The sequence below is a fragment of the Hirundo rustica genome, chromosome 6, assembly GCF_015227805.2.
Source record: "Hirundo rustica isolate bHirRus1 chromosome 6, bHirRus1.pri.v3, whole genome shotgun sequence".
Lineage (NCBI taxonomy): Eukaryota > Metazoa > Chordata > Aves > Passeriformes > Hirundinidae > Hirundo > Hirundo rustica.
In genome coordinates, this window is record NC_053455.1 from 11,030,553 (window position 1) to 11,052,340 (window position 21,788).

A 21,788-nucleotide genomic window follows, 5' to 3' on the forward strand; every position below is an offset into this window, starting at 1 on the left:
TGAAAGGGCATGCACATTATGCCATGAGTCAGTAAAAATAATGTAAAAATTCCAGCTGACTACCTTCCTATAATTTCATGGTATTTTTAGCTCAACAAAAAGTCCCCTTTAGAGACATTTTACAGTCATGCCCTCAGATATTTTACATGCAGTGCGAACACTTAACATCCTCATTGTTTCCAGCAGAAGAACCTATACATACATTCTTCATATTGGCAAGGGGTCTATATGAAGGTAAAAACAACCCAACAAAGTCAAGAAAGGAGAAGTGACAGAGAACAAAGAGTAAAAACAGTAGTAAGGTAAAATACACTCTGTGATAGAAAGTGATGAGTTAATAGAAAGTGGAGAGTTAATAAGCATATCACCATGTTAAAGGCAGCAGGAATAATAACTAAGCAACCTCCTTTAAATCTGCTTTTGGTCAAATATTAAAAACACTCCCCATGAGTTTCTTTGGTAGATACATTATAAAACCATCAGTCTATGTCTGGCAATGTCTAAATGGCCTTCCAAAAGATCTAGCAAAACAGTACAAGAAGTAAAACAACAGAGCCATTTGTACCAATATTAGTCCTTTGATAATTCAGGTGATTATCTAATACTAACAGATGAAAATTTTCATAATTTGATATATACAAGAGGCCTAGGTTCAATATGAATAGAACTGCTGCTTTTGTGCTTGAGGAAGATGTCATTGCTTCCTCTTTTTGAGGCAACACTTGCGGATGGGTTTCAAAGCTAACAATTAAGCGTACAAGTCATCAAGCAATGTTAAAGAGCAGCAGTGGCTCAGAATTTTCTAGGAGCAATTGGAAACTCTTGTCAAGATGGATGACTGTGAGCTCCAGGAGTCAGGCAATGTACCAATGGAGGAAACTAGGAGGCTTGGTAGGAACATAAGAGCTCGAACACAAGGTTGATACCTGTTCTCATCCCTTGGGGTTACCAAATTATAATTGGCTAATGGGGGAGAAAAGGGAAGAACAAGCATTTTCATCTCCTTTAAATCTCAACTGAGGTTTAGCCATTAGATGAAAATTAAGATGCCTCCTCTATGTACCTTTCCTCCCAGGAAGACTTTGCTCACTTATCACAACAAGGAGAGACTGTACCTTAAATGTTTACTGAATTTACCTGTGCTAAAGAATTAAAGAAAATTAAGATTTAAATAAACATACATGCTCAGACTGAATAAGCTCACCATCCTTATACCTTAAATACCTACTTACATGGAAGGTACAAGATGCATACAAAGGTGAAGATTATAGTTACACATAAAATACAGAATGAATAAACCAGATTCATTTTCTGCTGCAGAATATACTAAGACAAAAAAAACAGTATCATGAAAGGTGACTGAAATTTTTAGGTATGCTTTTATAATCAGAATAGGCTAGTTTCAGAGTATAATAAAATATTAATACCCCCCCAAAAAGGCAAACTCAGCACATGTAAAGGAAATTACACTGAAAAGTATCAAGTTCTTGAAAAGTATCAGAAAGTTGGTATGTGGCAAGTATCCTCAGATTTTTATATTTTTAACATAATATTGTTATAATGCAAGAAGATTACTACAAACGTGTTGTAAGGACGTGTTAGAAATGACACTGTTCAACATTTTCATAAACCCCACAGAAGATGAATAGCAAGGTCACAGTTTGTTAAAAGCTGTACTCATTGTCAATTCAAACTTGTCAAAAAAGGCTAGAGAAAAATCTCACAGTATTGAGCAAATTAATTCAACCTATTAGATCTTTCCAAAAGCTGATAAATGTAAAGAAATGTGGGTGAAATAGCTGCTTGTGTACATTCATTAATTCTATCTTATTCAGAAGGTATGGACTGCTGCTGAGCTCCTACCTGAAGATTTAGAAATGAATAAAACATCCTTTCAGCATGGCATTGTTTTTAATTCTGCATGCAGTTCCAGTCACCCATCTTTAACAGTTTGCTAGAACATGGTAAGAATAATTTAAAACACCATTAACACCAAAAATTGTGAGTTAACAGAAGTACTACTAATAAGCATAACGAGAGTTTACAGTAAGAATATTGATCCTTGAACTCGAAAAAACTTTGTACATTTAAATGAATATTGTACTATTTTGACATTACAGCAGGGCCAGTCATTTTTTGGTCCCACAAGCACCAAAGAATGACAGAATCATAGAATAATTTTCACCAGAAGGGACAGTCATTTCTGTTGGTCTGATCGCCCACTACATAAATCCAGCTGCTCTGCAGTCAAAGTATCTCCAATTACAGAGATTTCACAGCCCCTTCTGGAACCTTGTTCCAGCTTTTAACCACTTTTATGGTGAAAATATTTTTGCCTTGCATATAATTGCAATCTCCAGTGTTTGCCAAGTCATATTGGTTACTTCTCATTTACTCACTGTGGATCTCTGAGAAGAGCATGGCTCTGTGCTCTACACTCTCCCATCAGTTAGTTGAGGATCAAATCTCCCCTTAACCTTCCTTCCTTCAGGCCAAACAAATCCAGTTCTTTCAGCCTCCTTTGTAGATCATGAGGTAAACAGCTACTGTTCTGCACACTGAGTTTGGTCTGTACTACTTCTGAGAGCTATGGGCTCTGCTTCCCATTTAATTACAAAATGGATAATCTTTTATTCTTCTTTTAGCTCAGACACAATTCCTGCAAAGCAACAGCCTAACAACAGTTTTCAGCAACTGGTTAGACAGAAGTATTTTCAGGTCAATTATTTTTCAAGACAAACAAATGATGAATTTTTTCTAAAATGAAAGTACCAAGGTTTTAGTCCTTTAAGATATAAATTGCCCAACTAAACAATGATCTTTCACCATTTTTAAGGAACATGCAAATTTCTATCTAAATACTCAGATATTAAACATCACAACAACACTACCACTGACATGCTTTGCCCTGAAGAACATCATGTAAAGGTGGAATCTGATCTGTCTTCGAGGATCCCTCACTCAAGATGGACAAGCAACACATACTAAAAAATGGACAAAGTTAACATCATATCATCTTTGAAAAAAAGCCAAAACATCTTCCACAAAATCTAAAGTAACTTAAACAATGATAAGTCAAATATGTCAAAAAACATTTGCTGCTCTGTAAGGCAAAGGAGAAGGATGGACAATGAGAGATTTGAAACATGGCCTACAGGAAGCATCAGTTTGAGTTAACATAGTAATCAGGGTGTTCTCACCCTTCTTCCCACACAACTTTCAGTATGTCTTGCAAAACATCTTGAAAATAATTTTTGAAAAGCATCAACAGACATTACCAGTTCCAGCCAGTCAGCAACTAAGCCATTAAAGTAATCTTTACATTCGACTAATTCTGCCATTGCAGATCAGAACAGAGTTTTATATTTATTTTGTTCAAAAGATGTCCTGAGTTCATAAAAACATTGGCATCTGGCCTACTTCTATCCTCTGACAAAACAATATTAAGAGATTTTTCTTATCAACACTGAACTGTATTCCTAATGAAAAATGTCTGCTCCCCCCTGAGTATTCATATTCTGCTCACAGAATAAATTACCATTACCTGTTACTACACTCTATACTATCGTTATAGTTTTGACCACTCAACAGTAAATATGAACTGGTAACTCAAGTCTAGTGACAAACATTTACTGTTTGTCCTAATCCACGCAGCTTTTACAGCTACTTTTTCTGCTTGAAGTGCTGACATGGAAATCAAAATGTTTCCTTTTCCCAAGCCTCACCTTGTTTATGCGACTTACCCTGTCAGGGCCTTGAACACACTTCCATCACCTGGGCATTTGTCTGCCAGAAGCGCTCCATGGGGAGGGATGAATCCTGAAAACACCATCCAGATGTGCTTTCCTCTTTGCTAAATTCCTAATACCTAATAACCCTCTCAACATCATCTTGATTGCAAGTGGCCTGTCAATGCACAAAGATTCTAAAGGAGCTCTCCCTGCAGATATCCCACGATGAGTTCCTTTAGCTACATTTGTTTCACAAGGTCAAGTCTCCATCCAAGATCACAAACCACAGCAGTTATTCCATTGGCTGTAACAGCTGCTTAAACTGAAACTGTAATTTTCCTGGAAGCCTTGTATCATTCCAACACATCTAAGTTTTCAGTTCATGATGACAATCAACTCAAGAGTGTAACATGCAGCTACCTTCTAGCTGATCTAGAAAGATCAATGCAGCAGTAGCATAACTCAGATCCCCAGGAGAGCCCGTTGCTGACCAAAGACTCACCAACCTAGCCGGCCAATCACTCTCACTGAGCCAATGTTTTTAGCACAAGCAGATAACATACAGCACTGGGGCCACACCACTTGCATTTAGCTCTTTTGGTGCTTGTTATTCTCCAACAATGGGTCAAAAGTCACCTGCATTTCTGATTTCTACACACTGCTCTTGAACAACTGCCAACAATCTACAGTTGTGACAAAGGGCATAGTCTCACAGTACCTGAATGAAGAAAGGAGAGCAGCCATACTGACACTGAACAGGGTCAGCTGACAATCCTGTGGTTGCTGAACAAGTGCTCAGTGAAGAGGGACACCAAGCTGGAGAGTCAACACACTGGGACCCAGATCAGCAAGGCACATGACAGGACAACCATGCAGCTGCAACCCAGCTGAGGCAACAACCAAAGCCACAGGTCTGAGCCTAAAGACAGCTCCTGAGACAAAGGGGAAGCCCAAGAAGACTCACAGCTCTTTCCACAGCAGTCTGAGTCAGGATTACATGACTGCACCACAGCCAAGATGAAGTTGAGTGCCAGCAGCCAAATGAACAGCTGGAGGATGGGACATTTGCGGCTGTGACACCTCCTATCCTATGAGTACCTGCTGTTCCTTCTTTTGATGATGTTGGAGATACCAGCGTCAGCAATGGCAGTCAATACAATTCTGACATTCTTATTTCCTATTTACAAGACATTAACGTAATTTTTAAAAACCACTTGCATCTGTTTTTCCTATTGTGTTGTACAGGTAAAGTTGTAAGCAACCCAGAAAACAAAGCTCCCTACAGTTCAGGATGCACAGGAGAAAGGTTCTGATCTGGCATGACATCATTGCTTGCTAAAAATTTCCTTTTTATTCTGCAAACATTACATATTTTATACGATCCAGGTACACAAAGTGGTTTGGAATTAATTTTAAAAGTAAGATTGCAATTTTTATTTTCAAAGTACTAACAGTGTAGTCCACATGGCTTCACATATTTTTTAGAAGCAAGATTGAGTTCAAGTATGATAGCTACACCATCTAAAAATGTAAAACAAAATTATGGAAGTGGTGCTTAAGAAATATTTTTTCTATTTCAACAAACTATATCTACGAGAAACACCCAAGGAGCTTATGCCCCTACCCCCCTGTCCTTGACCCTGAAGTTTTAGCTCCAACAGTTGCCAAGACGAACACTTCTACTAGAAATTTAATCCTATATTACAACAGATGATACAAAAGGACAACTGTAAAAGCAGAATGCATTGGGACAAACAGTAATAACGTGTCATTAGCCTTCAGAATTACCAGCTAATTTTTACTGCCATTAATTTCGTATGTATTGCTTTGACAGGCTTCATTCTGGAAGCATCAGTACTGGCAGCATCAGCACAGCTGGTGACATGAGGTACACGTGAAAAACCAAAGGAACTTCTGCACACATGGATGTATGGAAGAGATGCTTTGCTCTCCCACTGACAAGAAACTCTTCTGGGCTACAGTACCAGAGAACCATTTTATTTCCTATCACCTGAAAAACGAAAAACAACCAACCTCCCAGTTATTCTTTAATTGCTTACAAGAAAGTCTACTCTCATAATCCACTGAAAAACTGTAACCAACCAAACAGAAAAAACCTCACCACCCAAAAAAGCCTTAAACCACAAAACCCTTTAACCTCTTCTTTACTGCTGTATTATTCAGTGCACCAAAAATGTAAGTCTTGGGAAAGTAAATTTTGGAACAGTTTCTCAAAATCCATTGTTTCCACAATTATGTATTACACTGGAGTAACATCAGGATAAGAAGTTAAATAACAAGAACCTTGTTATCATATGGAGACAAAGGATTAAGGACAATGATTGCAGTATTTAATCATTCTGATTCTAACCTTGGTTTGTTTCCCTAACCTGCACCTCTAAAAGATGGTGCTTTTCCCCTTCCGAAAGGCAGCATCTAACTGAAAATTAAGATGATTTGTACAGAGTGAAAAGCAAAGGCTTCTCCACAGGTCAGGCAGTTCCATTTATATTCCCTTGACAACACGCATAGAGCCTATTTGAAATTAAGGGAATTTTACTGCATTTCCTCCCCAATCACAGATCAAAATTAATTTTTTAGAATTCATCCACTGCCACTTCAGACAGAGAAGGTTATTCTCTTTCCAAAGGTACAGAGAAACCATGATTCTTAAATACCTGAACACCCATGGTCCTACTTAAAAGAACAGACTTCTGAACAGTTGGGGTTTAAACTTCCAAAGCAAAATTTTTTTTGTATATGGAGCGTTAATGGGAAAAAAAAAAATCTTTCCAGTACTAACACCTAGCCTATACCAGTGAAAGCTGAGAAGCAAAGGTAATTAAGGAAGGTATCAGCTATGTTTCTTGCATATAAATACTATTGTTCAAGGTGTGTGCATCCCAGCTAATACATGTTCTGCCTTCATAAAGTTTTAAACCAGAACCACCCTAAGGCATTTAAAAAAAGCACTGGTTGCTTAAGAGCCAGCTAAAAAAATACACCAAAACCCCGCAACACAAGGCAAAATTTTACTAAGTAAAAAAATACAGAACAAGAGATACACACTCAATATTGTACAGAAGTGTCATATCAACATGTATTCTCAAATCGTACAAAATGTAATTTGCAATGCATTAATTCTATAAACCCCAAAGAACATATTCGGTAAAGAACTGAACATTCAGAACTGCACAAAACGGTAGGCACATAAGAGCTTGCTTGTTAGAGCCAAACCGCATCCCTTCTAGGAAATGCCTTCTAAATACATAAAGGATATTTTCATAGTAAGTGTCACATCTCCTCCCCCTCTTCCCCTCCGACACTTCCAATTCTTTTACAAGCTGCAGCACACTTTATAGGAGCTCTATGTGAACAATCAAACAAAAAAAGGCTTTGAAGCACACCAAAGGCTTGCCCTTATTCTTTAGAAACGATATAGGGATAACTTGGCTTTTCCCTCCCCCCCTCAGTACCTTTCTGGGGTAGTGACTTCACATCCTTTGACATCAGCACAGCTTGGAAGGGGGATGGGAGAGTTACGGCAGAAAGCTGTAAAACCTGCTTTTAACTATGTATGCAATGCCTCCACGAATTCTTAAATCTTCCTCACACACATTTAATAGAAGATGGGTTTTGCTCTCCGCCGGTTTTACTGCGGCTGTAACAAACCGAGAGGGACTGAGCTACAAAGGACTTCCTGCTCCCCTTCTCCGAGCTCCACAATAGCCATTTATTCGCTCGTCAGAGGGTCGCGATTCACTCTCGCACGCACAATAACTCACCTCTAATATGCAAAAGGGCCACGGGCTGGAACGGCCCATTGGAATTGGCTGCGTCAACCACCATCCTGCTGCCAGCTCTGTTACATGTCAACATCTAGGCTCCAGCAGGCACGGCACTGTATTCCTTAAGGCAAGAAACCAGCCTCCATTTTAGTTTAAAAAAAGACAGAAACTGAAGCGCTCTGCAGCTGGAGGGAACTGGCTGGGGAGTGATGTCAGCGGGCGGGAGGAGCCCCATTGGCCGACGGCAGCAACTTCAAATGACACCGAGGAGGCCGCGAATGAGCGCGGCCGGCGCGGGGCTCCCCCCGCGCCCGCCCCGGCCCCGGCCCCGCGCCGCCCGCGGCAGGGGCGGAGCGGCTGCGGAGATGACGGCTCTGCTGCCTTGGCTTCGGGTTTTTTATTATTACCAGGATGATCTCATTGCTGCTGTTGTACCCCCGCCCCCTCGAAAATATTCAGTAGCACCTGCTAGAAAGAGCGCACGCATTTTTATTTTTCCTCTTTCCTTAGCTTTTCCTTCGGTACGGTTTCCCATGATTATCAAACCAATGCTCCATTTAACCGTGGAAAAACAGCATTGAAGGCGACATCTACAACTGTAGCTTTCAAGGGCCATCACAAAAGGTTAATTAGTTCACAGTAAGATACAGGTCCTTGGATTATTATTGGTGATTTAGAAATATAAAGCCTCATAAGCACACCATGAACTGTTTTCACCACTGGTTACTAGTATGTACATCATGAATAAAAATACATATATATGACAAGCAGCAGATGAAAGCCTCGTGTTTCATGCCATATTTCTTTTAATCTAGAAATGGACCTGGATACTTCTATCAATCTAGAAATTAATCTGCCTTCAGTTTACGTTAATGTTCCTAAATTTGGATATTGCAAAATACTGGATTTCCTTTCTAAAAAGACCAGAAAATTATAAATAAGTTTTTAAACTATTACTGCAAAGCAAAGAAAAGGACTAAGAAGCAATATACAGGCACATGGAAGCAGTTTTGCTGCATAATCTCAGAAGTACAATTAAAAAAAGCACAGCATAACGATTTCTGAACTTGTTAGTTTGATTATTTAAGGTATTTACAACAAAACTGTGAGCAGCCTTTTTTTCGTCCTATGAGACTTGCACATTTATTTTTACAATGAGCAAATTATTTGCAGGACCATTTTGTCTGCTGGGAGTGATGTTCTGAGAAACTGGCACTGTTACTTGTGCTGTCTCCAAATCTGTCCTCCTCAAATACTGTGTGTCACATACTAGTACAAAATAGTATGTAGATTACTTAACCCATGACACTGTCCTAACTTATATCTGCTCAAAAAAAAAAAAAAAAAAGGGGGGGGGGGGGGAGAGGAAATCAGAAGACACTTTTCCATTAGGAAATTTGCTGATGAAAATTTAAAAACAAATTATGGGGCATATGTGTACCCAGTTAGAAAAATTACATTACACTACAATCACACTTTCAAAGGGAACATAGAGCTGTACCGAATATTATTCAATTGGTGAAGGGAAATGACTAACTGTGATATAGAAAAGAAGAATATCATCCATAAGACACACAAAGAAATCAACTGGATTTAATGATTGCTGACAGGGCCCAATTTGAAGTGGTACATCCTGGATGTAAACCTGATGAGAAAGCCCGAAGATAACAAATCTTCAAAATATTACTTAGTTAAAAAAAAAAAAAAATAAAGCTCCTCTGTTTGATGTGGTGTGTGGGTTGTTTGTTTGTTGGTTTGTCTGTTTGTTTTCAAATAGAAGGGACTTGACTGAGAATTAAGTACCAAGTACTTTAAAGAATAATTATGGAGGTGGAAGGGATTAATTTTTCTACATTCATTACAAACAGTAAATGCATCCTACCTTAAAGAAGATTAGGTTAGAAATTAAATTAAATCCCTCCACAATAAGCACACTGGAGGAAGAAAAAAAAAAAAAAAAAAAAAAGAAAAAAAAAAAAAGAGACTGCAAAGTTTCTAGTAATTTAAAAAATGACCAAACATAATGTGTGACATAAATGTAGTTGATCCTGCTTTTGACAACATCAAAACAAAACACATGAACTTTTTAGACCTTTTCTCTAAGACTCAAGAGATTCAAATCCTTTGTCCTTACAATGTAGGCAAAACCAGGGAAGGTGCATCCTCAAAAACTTCACGTTTTTTATCTAGATATCCCTTAGAATCACAAAATCATCAAGGTTGGAACAGGCCTTTAAAATCACCAAGTTCAGTGTGAGCTTTAGCCTTGTAAAACTAAAGCTATCAGAGATATGCCTTTAAAAAACTATATTGAAAAATAAAACCAAGACTGACCTCTAACAAGGTTTTCTACAAGATTTTGATGGATGAGAAAAAAACTTAACAACTTGGGTAATTTTTTAAAGTATTTTCACATGCAGGATCTTACAGCAAATTCTGGGGTTTTTTCTTGATCTCAAAGCAGAATTAGTTTATTTTATAGTCATGAACCGCAGCACGAAGCAGCAAAAATTAGGTCTAAAATTCCAGTTTATCTGGTAACCATATATTTAAGGTCAGCTGCTCTATCACTCCTCTCTAATCATGTCTTTGCTTTAATGGTCAGCTGCTGCTACTGTCTCTCTGAAACTTTTTACAAAGATTAAATGGCCAGGAAGGCTGTCCCTGTGGCCACAGACACAATTTAACAGAGCAAAAAGGGAACATTAGTTACAGTGCCATTTCCTAATTTATACATAAGCATGACTTTCATAGTTGGAGGTTCATTAGCAAATTTTAGGTAATGGTTTAAGAGTCAAGCCCCCTAGAAAATTCTTCATTAGAGACAGTAAATTAGATATTCACAGAGCTAGATGTCCAATTGGCAGAACACTCAGTCACATTCATTAATTTTTCTCTTGCAGAAATGTTCTAATTTCTTTTTTTGCTGGACTCAGTTAGGTCTGAGTCCAGTACTTAAAAAAACACCGAGAAACTGGTTAAAACACCCATAATTCAGTGTATTTCTGGTATAGTTCTGACAGGGCACTAGTGGAGGTGAATACCTTGGTGTTCATAAGACCTTTTGCTGGTTAACATCTGCAGTCTTCTCACCACTGTACAGATTAAGAGTACATTCTGCTCAGGAGGTATGTATACCCTCCCTTTGTTTCAGTCTTAAAATATTTGATTTGCCACCAAAGGAAAATATTTACTCAAGTTGAATTATTTTGAGCAACTTTATTTGGGAAAAAAATTGCAAAGAAAATTGAGTTAAGAATTGACTTTCTAATGGAAGGCAAAGAATGTTAGTACTAGTGGAGCAGAGCTAATGAATATCAATGGGAGGAAGAAAAGCTTACTTTAACAAATTTATGAAGACATTTCTGTTGCAAGAAAATGAAAAACAGTATAAACTTCAGCTATTCATTTTGAGAATTAAGTGAACAAAAACCCCATATTGACAACTTAGTGAATCTGTAGCTATTACAGGTTTCCTCTGAACCCTGCTCAGGACTTCTAACTTTCCAATGATGGGAATGAAGGAAAAATCCAATAAAGTTCTCAGGATATAACTGTGTAGCTTTTTAGAATTATAGAATGGTTTTGGTTGGAAGGGACCTTAAAGATCATTTAGCTAGGATCCAGCATTACAGCTGATGGATACTCTACACTTGGAGGCTATGTACCACTTTTTCAAAAACAAACAGTCCATTTGGGTTATTGATTATAAAAACAACCACTCACCCCACTTCTAAACCCCCCCAAAACACATATAGCAAATTCCCATTTTACACCACCTACTATTCCAACTGATAGTGGCAGAATCAACAACCTAAGATAATTAAAATTGCACAAACTTCTATTTACATGACGACACTTGGGTTGGTTACCTCTCAGACTATATGAGATTTCCTTTTTTTCATTGAGAGAGGAAGGGAGGATATTTAGTCTGAGCTCTAAGGTTACTAAAGGCAGAATTCCACAATTGCTGAAATTGCTATTCCTCATCAATCTAAGCCAGCCGTGTTGCAGGCTGCTTCAGGCCCCTTCCTGCACTCCTCTCTGCTTTACATTTCAAAATATTTTACTCTCATCTGCTTCAGTGGTCATCAGACCCACAGCTGGGTTGGTGTAGTCCCCTAAGTCAACAGGAGGACACTTTATTGTCAGGATAGTTTTCTGCTAACTTTAGACGGTGTTCCATGGCAGCCAAAGCTGAGCTAAACCTATAGGAGCTACTGCTGCAATCCCCTCTCTTCTGAGGCACAGGTGCCCAGCTGTCTGAAATTGCTGTACAAGGGTTTGTGCAGCTGCATGGCTGAACCAGATTAGGAAACTGAGCACAGTTAAATGAGAAAAAGGGTGAGTTTGAACCATGTTGATTCCATTATCTGGCCCACCAGACAGACACCCAAAAAAGGGACAGGAATAAACATGACTTGCTTTTTCTGGTAGGAGCAATGTAGTTTACTCGCCCCCCCGCCTCCAATTATAGCCTACATAAAACTTACTGTTCTCATAAATGATGTGAGGCTATAAGAAAACACGGGTCTCATCACAATCCTGAACAATGAGTTACTCAAAGACAATAACTTTGTTTTAGAGAAGGAAAGGTACTAGATACTACACATTCTGGAGGAGAACCAGTACCAATAGGAAGGATATGGGCTTCTCATACTAGGTTCAGACTCAATTCCAAAGGACAGCCAAGAGGAAATTCTTCAAGGAAAAAGAGGCAGTAAACACCACGTTAATACCTAGCTATCAGAAGAAATACAGAGATAAGAAACATATACTTACCTGGATAAATAAAGGGATATGAACTATCATCCAGCTTCCTTAAAAAATTACCAAGACTGAAGCATGGAAAAAGACAATTCATCATTGAAAAATTTACAAAATTCACTCCTTCTAGTACAGCAAAATTTGGTTAAAAGAGGAATTGGTAAAACATCTGTCTGTGACTGGATTTCCTGTCTCTATCTGGATTCCCTAATATTTGCATGGTCACTGTAGCACACAGGTTCAACAGTGCCAAGTTTTCCTTCATCTTGTATACTCAAGAAGTTTTGTGAGTGGGGGTAGGGAGAAAAACCAGTAGATACTGGTTGAGTTCAGAAAGCAGTACAAAACAAAATCATTACCTTAAAAGAAATCTCTTTTCGAAACAGCATTGGTACAAAAACATAATTCCTAAGGCAGATTGCAGAAGCTCATTCCAAATACTGGCACACTATTTTAATCCAGCCTTGTGCAAAATCCACCAAAATAACACCAAACTCACTGCTGTCTGTGGTCTTATTACATAGGTCACACATACCACACTTTAAAGAAACAAAGCATAAAAATTACATTTAAGAGTAAAAATTTGAGACCAGGCTAGTTATCCAACAACCACTGATTGATATTTACGTGTATAAATTCAGTGCTTGATCTGTAGAGGTCTTAAGAAGAAAGAAGTTCAGTGCAGCAGCAAAAATGTGTAGGTCTAATTATAATGAGGATCTGTGCAATGAAACAAAATGTTCCTTTTGTGAATGAGGGCATAATAAAAGGCATTTTAAGAGAGATCAAAATTGAATTAAGAGACAGGTTAGAATCTAGAAAATAAAACAATACTACATTTAATTCCTATTTTTATGGATTCTATCCAAACTTCAGTGGAAACAAGTTTGGTAGGAAATGCTGCCAGTGACAGATGTAGTGCATTCTTCTAACACTTTCAGCTGCTGACTAATGAGTAGGTGTTTGATAGGGCAGTTGAAATGAAAAATGACCCATTAATCCAAGCCTATGATTTCATGTAAAACTAGCTGAAGGAGAAGAATTCACACACTCAAGCAAAGTATTTTTCCTCTACAACCCTTTCTTTTTTTCTGTAGTTCTTCATTCACTAGCTATCAAGTTTCTTAATCTTTAAAATGCTGCATCGCAACTCAGACTGGACAATTTCTAAATATTTTAATGTTAATTACTTTATAACCACTGATAAATTGTATATTCCTGTATGAACACTAAACAATTGTCATCTTTTGGTTTAAGGAATGTATGTGCTTACCACACATATTTTAATAATTATTTTAAGCATTTAAAAGAAAAATCAGTACAGGAAAGTCTGTTTACGCAATACTGGCAATGCTTTTAAGATCCAAGTTCAAGGACAAAGTTGCTAAAGTAACAGGACAAAGAGCCACCACAGTTCCTTCACATAATACAATACATATATTCACCGACATAACCATACTGATATAGGAAAGAACAAGCTTCTGCAGTATTTTCCATTATGGACTTTTTGTTTCAATAAATGAAATACAACAGCAGGCTGCCAAAAAAAACCCTATAAAAGCACGAACACAGTCAGGACCAAAAGAACAGCATTTAGCATACTGGGTTCCTCCACTATAGGTCACATACAAGGAACAGGAGAATGATCTGTTTCACAAAACTGCATTCATTCATATTTTACATGAGAATTAATTTGTTTTGCCTCAGTGTCCTGCCTTTTGAATGAATCATGTATTAAAGCAAATTATATTTTATAGCAGCATTATCTTGTTTCATCTACCATCTAACTTTGCATAAAATACTTTTAGCTAAACAGGAATGCTACCACCTTGCAGCTGGACACAATTCCTTAATTGCCATGCATGCACATAAGAAGCACAATTAAACTGGAAAGGCCAAAGTACGGCATATTTGTTCTCTGCATAAATTACAAGTGGCAGGAGGAGATTTCTGAAATGAAAGTGATCCTAAACATTGAGAGCTCCAATTTCAGCCGCTCATATGAAAAATACTCCTCAAAACCCCAAAGCAGTCCATTAGCGCCATGATTCTCATAAATTCAATTATATTGCACATATCCAGTCAGTCTCTTTTGTATCATGAAAACAGATGCTAGTTTTAAATGAACAGGTAACACACTCTGCTTAAGTTTAAACGCATTCCAATATGAGTTTGTAGAAATTATCAACATACGTGGTTGAATTTTTTCTACAGTACTGAGAACAAAATTTGACTTGCTTTCTCATTTACTTGGTATCAGTTTTGCTCACTTATCTGCGCTCTGCAGTTAAGAAAAACACAATAATTTTACATTTCTGACCTCTTGAGCAATTCTCACTTTTTCCTTCTTTCTCAGGGTTTCAACAGTTTTATCAATCAAAATTTGGTACAATTGGTTTTTTAGGTATCAGACTCAAAACTAGAATCACCTCTTCTGCAATTTTGATTCATTAGACTTTAATATTTTACAAATGATGAAAACAGAGCTATCTCCTAGACAGCCATTTACAACTTAAAAACATTAGGAAAGCTTTACTAATGCTTGCCTCCCTATCAGAGTCCTGTATCACAGGCAGACAAGTTGAGACACCACCCTGATGTTCTTTTACACAGAACAGAGCCAGAATTTGGCAGAGCTCTGAAGTCTCTGCTTGAAAAAAAACAAGAACCATGCTCTCTGCATGACATGTGCTCAGAAAAATGACCTGTCATGTTCATTTCTCTTCCACCCCCCCACTTTTATTGGGTAGGTTTTTTTGGTTGTTTTTGGGTTTTTCAAATAGATATGACTAATAGTACTTCTAATGTTGAAACCATGCTAAAGCAGAAACTGACATCACCAGAAGATCAAAACCAGGACTGATCAAAATGTGTGGCAAGATTTTCAACAACAAAATACCAGAATCTGTTTAATCCTATGACATGCAGATATTCTACATTAAATAACCAAATCTATACTTCTCAGCACTAAAAGTGAGGACATGTCCTCAGCTGTCAATGTAGCTCATTTCTTCCTACTTTCATAAAAACCTTTGTAGAGAATATTGTATCCCCATCTTTAAGATCAAAAGCCTAACTCCAAGAGGTAAATAGTAACTTTAAAAATAAATTCAGAACTGTATTTGAAAATAAAAGCTGATGTCAAATCTCTATCGTACCTAACAATGTTCATTTTTATCTGAAAGAAATCCCCAAACCCCAAATAAAACCAACAAAAGAAGACAATCCCAAACGCACAAACAAAATCACGACACTGCATCCCAAGAGGCCTTTATATGGCTGTAAAAGGATTTTACCCAGCTTTAAAAAAGTATATACGAAAATGCTAGAAAAAAGTGCATTTTTTGAATCGTGACCAAATTTACATATGTATGACTAACATATGTTCATTGGGAAAATTTGCAACACTTCAGAATATTAAATAGTACTGCCTTTTTTTTTTTAAATTTGTTATTCTAGAACTGACAGAGAACATTCCTTTTAATGAGTATTACTTGAAGGTTAAAGTTAGATTTGTGACACAACTGTATTTGACACTGCATAAAACATTTTATCCTAGTTAAGGTGTTTTAATATTACATCTAAAAACTCTCATCCTGACATTTTCTTACATATTGTAAAGATTCAGCTCACATCTTTAAAAATCTCACCACTTTGTACAGTCATTTCTATTTTACAGTTTACTACATTTACTGTTTACTAAAATCAGCACATTCATGCAAAATAATGTACAAATACAAGTACATTCACCTGTTTGCACTGTTAAAAATCTCATTTACCATGAAAAAATTACCAAAAATGTAACAATGAATTCAAGCCTCTTGCATAAAGCTGAAGTGAGCATCTCCAAAGAACACAAACTCCTTCACTGTCAGTGCTCAGACGTGCACAATCTAGGATATGCTACTTTTAAAATATATTTACATAATAATACTGAACACTTATGCTGTTTATTTCCTAGAGAACATATTTTTAAAGTTCTTAACAATATTAAAAGTTTATGTAATTGTAGTATTTTATATCTAATACACTAATTTTAACACATCCTAAATTACAAACTGCTTTCTTAGGAAACCAAAAATGAAGAAACTGGTAAGTTTCTGAAGGCTGAAGCACCCTTTGCCATTTATATTTGATATAAACAAAGCATTAATCTGCAAGCTTTCAAACCACAATAAAATAAAACACATCTTTAAGTCCAGTAAGTAATTTTTTTCCCAATAAACAACTTAAAGCAAAAATCAATTTTCTCTAAGTTAAGTATCTGTACTACCAACATTAGCTAACAAAGAGAACTGGATAAGCAGAAATCAACAAGGCACAAGTTTGTTGGCATGGAATTTTTCTTTTTTTGGTGAAAATAGCTAAGATCTTTTCAAGACGTTTGACACTGTTCTGAAGGCACTTCTCCAGAGGTACTCCTAGGTTACCTGTGGGCAGACAAGCTACCTGTTCTACCCAACTCAATCAGGTTGCACTGAGCTGTTCTGCAGGGAGCTTCATTAGCTTGCAGCTTTGCTAATATAGGGATCTTGGTGCTCCACAAACCAGTTACATGAGAGACTTCTGTTTTCTACATTCAGCTCTCTTCTTAGAGCCTCTTAATTCATAATCTATTTTATTTTCTTTGTGCATTATCTGAGCTATCCTGCTCCTCCATTTCCTGGATAATCTGAGGGTGGGTAACATTAATCATAAGTTGCTCCAATGAACATAAATCATACCACACTAATACCAGTCACCAGGGCAAATATGCTGGTATTTCCAGAAGCTTATCATCAGCACTTTGTGTAACACCCAAGAGAAAGTTTGCAGCATGCCTGAAGATCAAAAAAGTATTTCTTAAATAAGAAATCTTGATGAAAAGCCACCTTGACAGCTCCTCCTTTCCCTCCCACTATTTTCAAGTGATCTGCTGACCTCATCTCCAGACCCTTGGCACAGAATAATGGTGGTTATCTCACCAATACCACAGCTCATTTAGACCTCACCAGTTACAAGCTGTCACATATCTACTAGGGACCTTAAAGTATGCCGAGACAACCCCATTCTATATTTTGTGTTTAAAATACAGTGTCACAAAAAGTGCCTCACACCACACAGTAATCACAGAACATTTGTAAGAAATTACACATCTTTTGCTCTACTCCAGACAAAAGAAAGGTTCCCCAGGTACTGTAGCCATAAAAATATAGCCACCTGTTATGAGTAACAGGAGTTTGAAATCTGGTTAAGTGCAGCTAACCTGAAGGAACACTATGTTCTTCCCAGCACTTCATAGAAGTCAAACCTGTCTTAATCATTTCAGTCCTTTAAATTACAGCCTGCCAGTCCAAGTTAACTCCTGTTCAGACATGAACATTAAACAACACACTTAAAGATCTCCAAAAAGAAAGCTTCTCAGATTTGCTTGACCCACTAAAAGAACATCAAGTCAGGAATCTCTGTATCTTTTAGAGGAACAGCATGACTGGCCAACAGCATTCTCAGCCACCCTTGCAGGATGGAGTTACACCAGGAGTAAGCACATGCAGTGAGCACAGCCATTACACAGACATCTGGTACGATCCATGAGATTGGGTACAGCTCGATAATAAAGTTATTACTACCTTTACTAGTAAAAGGTGGCAATTACTACCCCTCGCTAGATCAACAATTGCACCAGTGCTCCATAACCAACTTTGGCCCTTGACATCCTGGGGATGTACACACAGCATCAGCCACCCACCAGGGAGAAGCTCAAGATCTTTTCATTCCTTTCACCTGAGGGTGGGGGGAGTGATTGCAGACTGAAGGCAATTACAATGCACAATACTCTATCATTTCTTCACAAATAGGTACACTGTGTCAAAAAGTGCTAGAATGCTCGGAGAAAATACCTCAGACAGTTTTTAAGAATTTTCTTGGTTTTTTACTCCTCTCTACTCCAACTAAAAGCAAGCATTCTTCTGCACTTCACAGAACTACTGGTTTAAACTGCAACACAGCCAAGGTAGAAACAGATCTTAAACTTCACCTTCACCACTGTAGGATGGATTAGTTCTCCCCTGTCCCACCTGCACTCATTTTCCCCATGTCCAGCTCTTTGTCCACACTGCTTCTAATTGCATGGTCGGTTCTGGTATCCCTGAGATGCAGTCCCAAGCACTACCAGAACTACTGTATTTAAAATAGGACCAAGAAACAAATTATTTTCTTTGTGGCTCAGTCTTTGAACAAAAGGTTCAATGCCAGTCAATGTGGCTGTAGGCATAACTTCTTATAAAACTTATAAAAATCATTACCTTAATTCAGTGTCTTTTGCTTATGTCACTCATGCCCTGGTTGTCACAGCTTGTGCATGAACCTTCTATGTCAGTTTAAAAGACACAACATATTAATAATCTGTGGTGCTGAATATCTTTATTAAATAATTTAATAAATAGATCGAAATTAACTAAACAAATAAACTGTAGTTTAGTCTTGAAATATATTAAACAGCATCTTGTATATAGGCTGCTATACTAACACGATGGACAGTATTTCAGACTCTTCATAAAAACAGTATCTGTGTGAAGTGAAAAATCTTGCAAATGAATTTAATCTGAATGAAATGCAGTGTAATTCAGATAGGCTGAGAAGCAGAGTTTATTTTCAAGAAACACTAATATATTACATTAAGAAAATGATGAGTAGAGGAAAGAATCCAATAATTTCCCCAACAATTTCCCAATGCCTACACCAGTACTCAGCATTTCAGTGATCTATTAGGCTTTCACTGCCAAGCATGATCACTGTAAAGCAGTGCAGGGGATGTGCACAACACATTGCACTTCAAAACTGCCGTTTTTTTGTTCCCTCTAAATAAACCTTCAGAGTAAATAAAGATGATAAAAGCTGGGTTAGTAAGAGAAAACGCATCAATTATCATCATCTTTTTGTCAGAGATGAAAGTAAATATAAATCTAAGAGATAACAAAGCCTTAAAATCAGCAAAGGAAAAATTCACGTGCACTAAAAAGGCACCACTCTGCCTGACCCATGCCCAGAGAAAACAGACCATACATAGTGACAGACCAGGTCTTCTAACAATGTCAAGAGAAATTTTAGCACAAACAAAGCAAGGTTTGAGCACACTGCACTGAGGACAGCTGCCTAATATTTTGTCAAGAGAGCTCAAATATTGCGCTTTTATACGGGACGAGTGAATATGCTGTCACACAGACATTGCCTATCCTGATTACCAAGAAGGCAACATACTGGAAGTCCTCAAATGCAGATAAAACAAAATTAAAAACCACCCTGTGCAAGTATGTGCAGTTTGCATTTGTGCATGCTTCTCAGTCTCAGTCCCAAATTTCCCCACAAAACTAATTTTACTTTGGAAAGACATACCTTTTAAAGCTGGCAGTTTTTGAAGCTCCCTGTTATTGCTAACATTAAACCTTGAAGAACTCTGACGCTTTTCCTTCTTCACTACAGTCTGTGGTGCTGGTACTTTGATTTTAGATAGTTGTGCTGGGGGAGGAGTGCTATTTGATTTTTTGTTTGACACCTGTTTAAAAAGAAATTAGAGCAGTTAATTACAGCTGAACTTAGAAATAAAAATCTTCTTAAAAGCCATTTTAGTCACAGAAATAACTGAAAATTAATGTTTTTAATGAAATTATTGTATCTGTTATCCTCTGAATGCATTGCCACTTACTGTTCTGCGCACCTTTTCAGGATTCATTTCTGTACCAAAGCCCTCACACAGATGGGAATAGATCACCTTGGTACGTGCAGTAGCCCATTTATTTCAAGTTTATTTCAGAGAACTGAAAAGAAATTTTCAAATCATGTATTTCCTCAGCTACTCTCACCTCTTCCCCCCTGAGAAGTTCAGGTCTCCTAGGTATTCAAGTTTCTCTTCAAAGGGAGCAGAGAAACTTGTCTATTTACAGCAGGTGAACCTTTCACTGCCTATTCATCCTGTGCCTTGCTGCCAGAGTCCTAAGCTTGGCCAGGGCAGTCAGGCTTTGATATAAAGTTAAAGAAGTGAGTCTTCCTATTGTAGTAGCTTTAACAGCTTCTAAAACATACATTAAGATTTGTAGTGGTTTACTGCCTACTCAAAGCAAGTTGCTTTTACTGTAATAATCCTTATTAGACTGTCACTGTACCTCTGTATGAAGTTTATAACATAAATCAAGAGAAATGGTTCCCACTACAGGTTTCCAGTTTGCTGTTATTTCCCTGACTACACTTGACAGTGCTCTCTCTTAAGCTGAATAAAATGCATCATTAACAAAAGCCTGTCAGAACTTGTGGTGCTGCCTTTCTCATCACCTTTTTTTTTTAAGGAGGAAAAGCAGGTCTAAAGGAGGCAACAGTTAACTTCTAAAATACGAATAATTTCATGACATTCATTACAAGAATGATAAAATATCTAGGAGTGATCTACACTAAAAATATAGAAACAGCTGACAAAGGCCTCTTGCTGCAAGATTGTAATTCATTTTGCAGGCCCTTAATTTGCTGTAGAAGTCTTTCAAATTTGCAAACTAGAAGCACACACATTTTAAAATATGCCTTCTGCCTTACAGGAAAGACCATATTCTTCTCTGAAAGCGCCCACAAGATCAGCAGTGGGGAAAAAATCAGATGGGAATGGGATTTATGATGAAAATCAAGTTGTAACACTGGTACTTTGGCATTTTGACTTGATTTAATTAGAATTTTGTTAAGTTTTATAGTTATGAAAGCAGCTTAATTCCTGCATGAAATAACATCAGTGGCATTTTCATAGAGATATTGCTAAAACAAGATAAACCCATTTTCTTCATGTTCTGAAAAGTATTCCCAGAAAAGCTTACACATCAACAATTTGCATAGTCTTGTAGTGTATATATTCAGTGTGCATGGAAATGTTATCATACCTAAGTATCTACCTTTTGAGTCTCCAAGACAGTAATTTCATTCAAATTTTGTTCTAGTAGCATGACTGGCAAAGAATATATGCTTCAAGAATAGTTTATCAATTGTATTATATTTTACACACAGCACTTAATATATCAAAATGACTGAAAACAGCATTTAGGCTTCATTAAACACATTTAAGAGGACCATTTTGTAAATTTAATATTATAAAAGCAAACCCCCTTGTACAGCCTTATAGAACAAATAAGGGGAGACGGTACAGTGAATATTGTAAGTCTCAGTTACCACAAACACTCTAGAACTTATTCCAGTAAAAATGGAATACATCAACAAATTGAGAGCATTTATGTACAAGTAATACCTGTTACATTGCATTTTTCAGGCTATTTCATTTTTTAATCTCAGACACAAAATGTTTTAAAATGTTTATGCTGAAATACGAGTGATCTGCAAGGTAATTTCTATCCATTAACTGAAATTTTAAAAAACATTACAAACAAAATTATTAATAGACTAAACTAAAAGAAAAACAGTCTAAGTATTAGGAAGCAATGACTTACTGAGTATTAAGCAATAAATGCTAATTAAGATGCATCATAAACAT

The 21,788-nt window shown here is 37.2% G+C and overlaps 1 protein-coding gene across 6 annotated transcripts in view; it reads right to left on the bottom strand.

Annotated features, from left to right (window-relative positions):
• Positions 1-21,788, bottom strand: part of PPP2R5C (protein phosphatase 2 regulatory subunit B'gamma) — a 77,234-nt gene that overhangs the window by 39,225 nt on the left and 16,221 nt on the right. For 5 of the 6 annotated variants that reach the window (XM_040066165.2, XM_040066166.1, XM_040066171.1 and 2 more), the window contains one exon: positions 19,661-19,820. In XM_040066165.2, the coding sequence (XP_039922099.2) occupies positions 19,661-19,820 (160 nt within the window). Of the gene's footprint in view, positions 1-7,516; positions 7,755-19,660; positions 19,821-21,788 lie in introns of those variants that run through there. The other variant, XM_040066170.2, reaches the window with a different exon arrangement.